The 10,077-nt window shown below is 35.5% G+C and overlaps 1 protein-coding gene across 1 annotated transcript; it reads left to right on the top strand.

Moving 5' to 3' along the window:
• Positions 1-3,659: 3,659 nt before the first annotated feature.
• On the top strand, positions 3,660-9,867 carry LOC128986739 (tetratricopeptide repeat protein 5-like). The gene is made up of 4 exons (XM_054407245.1): positions 3,660-3,873; positions 4,710-4,882; positions 7,583-7,727; positions 8,275-9,867. The coding sequence occupies exons 1-4, from the start codon at positions 3,724-3,726 to the stop codon at positions 8,392-8,394; spliced, it is 588 nt and encodes a 195-aa protein (XP_054263220.1). The 5' UTR covers positions 3,660-3,723; the 3' UTR covers positions 8,395-9,867.
• Positions 9,868-10,077: the final 210 nt, after the last annotated feature.

Raw genomic sequence — 10,077 nt, 5'->3', positions numbered from 1 at the left:
GCTGTGACGTATAGTGATGAGTTGGAATTATGTTGAGGCCAAGTATTCCCTGACTGGCAGTTTATTGAGTTTACAATTATGAGATCCGCCATCTTGGTTTTCTTCAAATTCCATATCTTCCAACTCCATGTCTTCTATTCCACATCTTCCAACTCCATGTCTTCTATTACACATCTTCCAGCTCCATGTCCTCAAATTCCATACCTTCCACCTCCATGTCTTCAAATTCCATATCTCCCACCTCCATGTCTTCAAATTCCATATCATCCACCTCCATGTCTTCAAATTCCATATCGTCCAACTCCATGACTTCAAATTCCATATCTTCCAACTCCATGTATTCAAGATCCATACTTCCAATTACTTGTCTTACAGGTTGATCAAGTTAACAAAATGTAAGGTCACGTTAGTTTACACCAGGTACCTATATATAGTCAATTCTTTTAACAAAGTGTGCAGTTGAAATAACGGTTTGCAAAGTTTAAATGAATTTATTATTTTTAATATCCATGGCAACATAAATCAATAATGGTTTAAATAAGAATCACAAAGGCAAATAAAAGCTATAAAAAATGTTATAAAAGATTTGTTGACCTTTAATACTCTGTGTTAAAAATTCTTTTTCTAGACTAGCTGTGTTCCCGTTCTACGCACGGATAGTGTAGTCAGTTGAAGTCACTGGTTAACTACCTCAACCTAACAATTTAACACTTTATTCTGGTTGACATTTTCATTAACAAAGGTGCTCTTGTCTTTTTCGTGAAACACTGAGAAATAAAGACATTAATGCGTCAACAACAGATACACACAAAAATACAGAAATTAATTAAGTTGGGAATCTTCTACGGTTTAACCATAGCAAAGTACATATAAAATTAGTAAGCGCCGTCAATGAGTGGAAACCTAATTTTTGCAAGCTATTGGCGACAATGATTTAAAAAAAGTACCGTAAGTTTCCCAGCCGTAAACAACACTGATTCGTGGTCTTTTTCCCGGTTATCAAAACTCAAGAACAATTTGATGCACAAAGAATCTCCGGTTCCTGACGTGGATGACGCCTAGTTATTTAATTTAATTTACCGTTACACAATATTGCACTTGCGATTAATTAAATCCGTTATCTAAGTAAAAACTTGTTTAATCTCACTTGGTTTGAATTTTCTTTCAAATCGTGATCCGAAATGGTTACGGTATTTGTAAACAACATAATGTAAACATATCAGTGACGGCTAGAAAAAATAATCTTGATCCAAACTAACAGCTTTTTGTTATTTCATAGATGACGTATGTGATAAACATTAGGAAAAATCTTAGGAAACTGGGGGAAAACGCACAAAATTGGGTTTTTGAACGTCCGTCATTTTATTTACAAAGTAGTGAGGCCATATTTTAATGGCTAAAGACACTCTCGCCAATCATATACATGAAAATTATTTCAATCTTGATAGGTACTCTCGTTTTCCTGGAGAAGATAGCGTAAATGCCATCTTGAGTGTTGCAGACAGACAGAAATAGAGATAAGACTAGTTTCTGCTTCTTTAATGTATAAAACGTAAAAATAACCAAAAAATATTTAATTCTGAGCAATGTACAGACAAAATTCTAATTTTATTTATATAGCATTATATAATCTTTTTCTAACACCTGCCCCACCAAATTACCAAATATTAGAGTAGAAGAGAATTTTGAAATTGGCGCACTCTTTGAGTGACTATTCCAACTATTGTCATTGACCATAACAAAGGACCATAAGGCTGGGAATACACTATCATAGTTCTATGACATTTATCTATTACCAATTGTCTTTGATGAAAAATTATAGTGTAATGGACCAACTACTATTCAGTATGATATTGTGTCTATGATAATCCTAAAACGATCGTTGTTGACGTAATCAACATGTGGAGCCCAGCTAAGTTTGTAGTCAATTATGACCCCAAGGTATTTGTAATTTTCGACTTGCTCAATGATTTCACAATGGCACGGCGCTGCCCATGGACCCCCGCAGCCGTGCAACCTGAGTACTCTATGGCCCGGACCACTGTCGCATCTAAAGTAAATGGGCAGACATTTGGTCTTGGACACATTTAAGGATAGTATGTTGTGGTCAAACCATAGTTTGAGCTTGCCCAAGTCGGAGGACACCCTGTCATCCAAGTCCTTAAGTCATCCAAAGTCTCTTAAGAAGAGTTCCATTCTTTTGCCCAAGCATTAATACTAAAAATCCTAATCATCATGTTAATATACTTAATGAATCAAATTTAATCAAATATAGCCTGCTTTCTCAGAGTTCTATTCAAAGTTTTCTTATTTCAATTTATAAAATATTTAGATTTTACAGTAACAAAGGCTTATTTTAAAGAGTAAGGGTCCCCTAACACCCAGGTTAAGGGTTAAGGGTTTCCTAACACCCAGAACCCAGAAAATTCCAATATAAGCAAAACTTTAAGCAAGGCTGCAAATCGCATGAAAGCATCGGAGCAAGTAGGGTAAGCAAGGTTGCCAAATGTAAGCTTCTTCCGTCTGTAAACAGTGATTCCCTACTAATTCGGCAATCAAAAAAAGTAAAATTATCTGTATCCATGAATTGATTGTTGTATCCTTTATAGGAAAAGCAGTTCAACGATTAAATCACTATCGTCAGTCCTTATACAGGGTGATTGAAAAGTCTGGGTACGGCTTAATATTTTAAAATATAATGCAGATTGAGCTACAATACTTGGTACAAAGTTACAGGGCATAAAACTCTATTTTAACACATATTCAGTGATCCAATAACTCTTCAGGGGGACGGCCCACAAGGAGTCGGAAGAAAATCTTAAATGAAAGCATAGGTCAATATGCACATCAAATTAAAGGTCTTTTTTAGTAGAATACAATGCCGCAAACCGCACTTCAAAAGGTTGATCCTGCGCAAAATGACAGTTGTTCAAAGATTCATTTAATTTACATTGCTATTATACGCTTACTCCTCAGGGGCACAGCCCTAGGAATCGGAAGAAAATTGTTAACGTAAGCATAGGTCGATATGCACATCAAATTAAAGGTCTTCACTAGTAGATTACGATACCGTAAATTCAAGCTCAAAAGAATGCCTGAGTAAAAAATGACAGTCGTTCAAAGATTCAAAATGGCGGATTCAAGAAATCTTTGAACATCTGCCATTTTGCGCAAGATCAACCTTTTGATATACGGTTTGCGGCATTGTATTCTACTAAAAAAGACCTTTAATTTGATGTGCATATTGACCTATGCTTCCATTTAAGATTTTCTTCCAACTCCTTGTGGGCCGTCCCCCTGAAGAGTTATTGGATCACTGAATATGTGTTAAAATAGAGTTTTATGCCCTGTAACTTTGTACCAAGTATTGTAGTTCAATCTGTATTATATTTTAAAATATTAAGCCGTACCCAGACTTTTCAATCACCCTGTATAAGATCTTGGTCTTCCCCATACATGTGTGTTTTGAAGTTTAAAACACATAGGCCTACATACACAAACATTACACATAAAAATGAATTAATTAAAAAAATTAATAGCGAGAAAAAAGAAAAAATGTTGATAAAATAAAAACCATCTGTAAACACAGAACAACAACAACAAAAAATGCTGTAGTTTGGGCTGCGTTTTCAAAATTACCTTGTATTAGAAAGTTTAAGTTCAAGGGGTCGTTGAATTTAATTACAGGCTCTAAAGTACGAGGAAGAGTATCCCAGTGCATTGATGGAGTTCACACGTGCATATGAGTTGAACCCTTCTTGGGAGACTCCAAGCAAGAACCTGCGTCAGATGCTGCAGTATCTAGACTCCATCATGGACCTGCTGCAAGCCAAGGGACGTCTGAAGGCCAAGAAACTGCAGTCTTTGCTGCAAGTGAGTATACTATGGAAACTGTACATTCCATCTCTAAGTGAGAATAAAAAAGTATTTTAATTGTACCACCGACAGAGTGTGGTAAAGTAAATTTACTGATTTCTGTCAAATATGCAAATTTCTCTAAAAAAAGACAAAATTTTTTGTAAAATGTAGCATCTTTTATATTCTGACACACAAACTATAGTCTGTCCACAAAATTTAGGCGGTTCAAGTTTCGAGGGAGTTCTTCCCCTAAAACAACTAAAATTTTGTGACTGGAATATATATAGTTTTAGAATGTAGGGAACTCTTTGAGTGGTTCCAACAAGCCTAACCCTACCATTCTCAGACGACCTGTCGCTAAACTGTTCACGGCAGAAAATAGATAGTTTTTTTGCCGCACGATATATTTACCATTGCGAGTCGAAAGGTATGTTAAAATCAATAAAAACATACTTAGCTTGGATTAAATAAATATATAGGATGGAGAAGACACAGCTAACTCACCTGATGAAAGGTTGCAGTCAAAGAACACATAAAATCACACACATAATAGTGATTTTATGTGTTCTTTGACTCGTCTGCAACCTTTCATCAGGTGAGTTAGCTGTGTCCTCTCCATCCTATATATTTATTTAATCCAAGCTAAATGCTTTTTCCTGAAAACATAACCCTAAAAACATACTTAGAGATGATCAATATTTTTCAGTTCGAGGATAAAAAAAATTTTGATGGATTTACAACTTATGAAAGTTATCTCTAAGAACCATAACTTACTGTCATTATCCGTCTATATTGTAGATTGTGCGGTTAACAGTTTGACACGTCCTCTCTAACCAATTGTCCCGTTGCAGAGCATAGAAGACAAGCAGTTGGGTCCATATGAAGGAGGCCAATATACCTCAGGTGGCCAGACAGTCAAGCTAACTCTGCAGCCTTTGTCCAGCCTCAAGGCCGGTCTAAACTGTGAGGTCGTTATTCTGGGAAAAGTCATATGCAGCGTGAGGAATGAGGACATTGTGCCTTTGTGAGTTGTTAAATATCGGATTATCATTTATCATATCACTATCACCTTAGCCTTTCGTTAATTCACACAAGAAACCCCCCTAACACCCGCTATGAGAAAGTCTTAAAAACCTACTTTAATCAAAATAAGGGTAAAATAATTTACAAAAAATTATCCTTTTTGATTTAGGTATCGATGATATAATACTTTTGCATACATTACAAAACCATACTTTACGTAACCAATCTTTTATTTACGTATGGAGCTATATCTTTGGCTACTTTGTATGAAAAGTTTTTGAGTAATCATTGACTATTGATACAACTAGACATTCCATCCCTATGTTAAAGTTGTCGCAAATTTGTTAATCAAAATTGTAGTTGATGTGAGCCACCGACAGATTGTGCTGATCTAAATTACTCATTTCTGTTGAACACAAGAACTTTTTTACCAAGCCAAACTAAAATGGAATGACCTATAAGTCCATATACTTACTTACTTACTTACTGCTGTGGCCACTGGTACCCTAGATGGTACTTGGCCTCCCCAACACACTGCCTCCTTAGGTCTCTGCTTCTTGCATCTTCCTTCCTTCTCCCTAGCTTCCTCAGGTCTTTCTCCACTTGGTCGAACCATCTAAGTTTCGGTCTTCCAAGGGGTCTTCTACCTTCTGGGTTATTCCTCAAGATGTTCTTTGATAGGGAGTTGTCATCTTTTCTTAGAATATGCCCTGCCCATCTCAGTCTTCTGCTCCGTACCTCAGCGACAATATCTGGATCCTTAAATAATTTTCTTAGTTCCCAATTATGTCTTGATCTCCATTGTCCATCCTCAAAAATCGGTCCGTACACTTTCCTCAAAATCTTGTTCTCAAATACAATAGCTTTCCTTTCTGATGTCTTGCTTAAGATCCAATTTTCTGAACCATACAGGAGAACTGGTCTGATGATTGTCTTATAAATCCTGAGTTTGGTGGTGTGGGATATTATTTTTGAAGTTAGTAACTTGTGATAGGCCGAAAAACTTTTTTGTGCTAGGTTTAATCTATTTTGTATTTTTAGCTCTTCATCATAAGTCCATATAGAGACACATAAAATAAACACCACAAAAGTAGAATTTTTTTTCAACCACTGGAGAAATGCTCCACCTTTTATTTTATGTGTCTCTATAGACTTATTTAAAGATAAGCCCGCTTTCTTGTCAATTTCCTTAATAATTCCTGACAAATGCCCTATCTTTTTATCAGATAACCTTAAATGGAATTACTTATTATGCATTAGTTTTGTTTGACCTATCCACTTGGTCAGCAACATAAAACCGTAACCAAAGTTGGCAACTCTGGCTGCTCCATGTAAATGGAAAGTCTACTTTCAGTATCCATTTGTCAATGATTCAACATACTTCCATAGTAGATTTGTCATCCTTATAGATCAGCTTATGACAATTTTAATGTTTGTTTTTTGTTGTTTAAGGGTACTGTTTTTGTTTCCAATTTGTTTCTTGCTTTTTCAGTTATGTAAATACTAGCTGTAACCCGCGGACTTTGCCCCGTTTAACTTCTTAATTTTCAAGATTATCTCGTTCGCATGGCTCAATCACGTCCTGGTTGAAGTTTGTTCGCTACGCTCACTCACCTTTAGGTTGGAGCTGGTTCGCTGCGCTCACTTGCCTTCAGGTTAGCTCGTTCGCTACGCTAACTCGCCTCCAGGTTGAAGTTCGTTCGCTACGCTCACTCACCTTTTGGTTGCAAATTAGCTGTTGTCATAAATGTAAAAGAAATAATAGTGCTGCACCCTGTTGGTAATCCTTGTAACTTTCATGCTATTGAACATCATAGAACAGAACCAACTTGTTTAATTGAAACAGCTGTTAAGATTCAATAATTCCAATTCTCATAAGGTTAACATGGGAAACTCCAGAGCCACTGGGGCGGAGCCCGAAAGGATTTTTGAAATAAGAATATGCCTATATGTTAATCGGGAATGTGAGCTATCATCATGCCAAATTTCAGCCCAATCCGACCAGTATTTTTCGCGTTCACTTGTCACAAACATACATCCATACATCCATCCATCCAAACTTTCTCATTTATAATATTAGTAGGATTAGTTTAACAAAATGAAACAATCTAATTATAAGCACTAGCTTATCCTTTTGTTTTATAACCGAAAAGTTAAGTACAAATTATGAACTCATCATAAAATATGATCAACAAAATTTTGTCAACCCTAGCGTCCAAAGTCACCAACGTGAACTAGACTTTATTTTGACGAGAGCTGCAATCTGGAATTCATGTTTAGAATTGCTACGCTTGGACTTTAAGCTGACCAGTATTGTTGTGGTAGAACATCAAGTCAGACCAATGGCTGAGTGGTTTAACGTGCTGTTTCTCCGTCCGAGAAACTGTAGATTGAAGCTTCAATACAGAAAGAGTAATTCTTACATTACCAACACAACCTCTATATTTAAATAGTACCTTTAAATGTGCATTGGGAACATTACAATATATTTCTGTTTTGTAGGCTATTCTTCTTTTTTACCACCGTCCACAGTTTATTCTTTCTGCTTCTTGCCACTTTACCGTATTTCACCTAATCTTGCACAAATCTTACCTACGAATTATTTCTCCAAATTTAGTTTTATCCTCCAAGAGCGATTTTTGTTGCACTTCTATCCTTATTTGATAGGAACAGTATTGTACAATGAAGTGTATGGTTTCAGCACGTTCTGCCTGATAGACAAGCAGAAGAATGTGTGCGCAGTGACTGTTTACAACATAGCGGAAGGTCAGGGCGTTATCATCGGTGACTCAGTGGCCATCCCTGAACCTTACGTTACCAACGTGTGCTTCTCCTACGGCAGCAGAGTAAGTCAATCAGATATCAGGATACAGTCTTGATGGTCGTAATGTAAACAAATCTGTAGAGGCAACTTTAAAGGCTTCTGGGGCAGAGCCCCAAGGGAATTTACCTCGTTCCTCTTTTGATGGCTCATCTACAGACCAAGACCTTTAGATACCCCTACCAAGTTTCTACGCCCAGCCGTTCTCTCAAATTAGCTATGACAAAAACCCTGTTTTCCTCCATAAGAATAACATGGGATAGGAATTTAAAGGCCACTGGGGCAGAGCCCCGAGGGAATTCACCATGTTTCTCTTTTGATGGCTCATCTACAGACCAAGACCTTTCTTTAGACACCTCTACCGAGTTTCTACACCCAGCCGTTCTCTCAAAATAGCTATGACAAAGAAAAACAGTTTCAAATTAATATATAGATTGAGATTTGCCTGTATAATTAGCATGGTTCGTGTGTTACTGTTTTTATAGTAGATTTTGAGACCCACATTATTCCGTTGTATTCTCCTCGTGGCGAAGCACGGGCAGAACAACTAGTAATCCAACATTTTGTTACAGAAATATTCCTACTTGAGCATCAGAGTAGATAACCCGCTAGTCATGGTTGTCAACGGGAAGAAATTGGGAAGAGATAAACTTGCTGGAACCCAGATGTCTACCAGTCCGATGACTCACTAGCGAAAATGTGACTTACTACTGCCACTGCCCTACCTGGCTCAAACTGTAGGATTGTTACGGTAATAGCTACTAACTATTAAAAAGACTGACTATTAACATTTTGCTTTAAAACTAATGTAGATGCAGAGACATTGTGTTATTTTGAATAATGTAGAGACTGTTAAGTTGGCTCATTTCTTCTTTAGAGAAGTATTTTCTTAGATCGTACTACAATAGTTTTTGTTTTTTGTTCTTAAAAATTTTACTTTACTTTGTAAAATGATTCTCAATGGCAAAAATACTCAACATAATTGATAGGGGTGCATTTAAGTATATAAATCATTAAAATTTGTTTACTCATCGCTTGTTTCATTGTTTTTCAGTATTATTTTTAGAAATATAAATGTAAGCATCTTTTGTACCAATATGAAACATTGTCATTTCTTGCAAAAAAATTCAAAGATCGGATATTTGATTTGGTTAAACATGTGAACTATGCAATTTTTAATCAAATGTTGATCCAAATCTTGATCATATTACTATCTATAAATATCTATGTATTGTTTTTTGTTCACATACTTTTAAGCACCAAAGCATCCTCAAATGACCATAAACGCACACTCTGGTAAGCTCTACAGCGAATAATTATTACTAATTTAATATTTTAAGTTATTACTGCACAGTATTAACATAAAACCAGTGTCATAGATATATTTAGCACTAATATGTTACCCTTCGTTAACATAACCTTGCTTTTTCCATCTGTTTGTAGAAAACACATGGGGGTGTTTATGAAAATGGTTTAATAGTAGTTAACGCAACGATCGCATAAAGACTATTTACCCGAGTTGTGTGCTACTTTACCTACGATCGTTTTTTAAATACTAACAATCACTACTCATAACTTCTAAGAGAGGTTATGTTTATGTTTATTACCTCTCATTGCCCACTGATAGTGATATAACGACTCATTAAATAGGTAATAGCTGATAAGTTGTAAAAGCATTACAATTTTACTTCTTTTCGCTCAATCCTTGAACCTCATTGGTCCATTACTAGTGCTGTAAAGTAAAAAAAATGTGGTTAAGTAAGTAAACAATGCAGTAAAGTGAATCTTTTATATTTTTAGAACTGAATTGAAAAAGCCAGTTTAAAAAATGGTCGTAGGTCAAATATTATCAATTTAGTAATTTGTTTAAAATATGTGCCTTTTAATAACCATAAATCTAAATACTTCTAAAGGTTTTTCTCAAGTGATTATATTTTGTGATTGTTTAAGACACGAGCTATAAATAACATCTGGAGATAGCAACTTTGTGAATAAAAAAATAACCAATGGTTTGAATACTGTCCTGATAATTATTGGTACCTAGCTTTTAAAAATGTCTAAAAAAATTGTTTAACTCAATATAAAAAAATAATATTTTTAAACAAAAAGAAGTCATATGTTTACAATGAATATACAGGGTGTCCCGGAACTCTCTACCAATATTTTAGGGCATTGCTCCTGGATAAGAAACATACCTAAATATCATATTTAAATTGTCCGGAAGTCCTTAGTTACTCACACAGCCGCCATTTTGTTTTTTCCAGTTATTAATTTTTTTCTAAAGAATGGTTAAACATACGGAATGGAAACTTTGCACAAACATTAATGACAACTAGACAAAGCTACAAAAAAATTATGAAGATTTTTCTAATTCA

This window comes from Macrosteles quadrilineatus, unplaced genomic scaffold, assembly GCF_028750875.1.
Source record: "Macrosteles quadrilineatus isolate MER2022 unplaced genomic scaffold, UCM_ALF_1.0 Scaffold_2__2_contigs__length_208266976, whole genome shotgun sequence".
Lineage (NCBI taxonomy): Eukaryota > Metazoa > Arthropoda > Insecta > Hemiptera > Cicadellidae > Macrosteles > Macrosteles quadrilineatus.
This window is presented reverse-complemented; position numbering and strand designations above follow the sequence as displayed.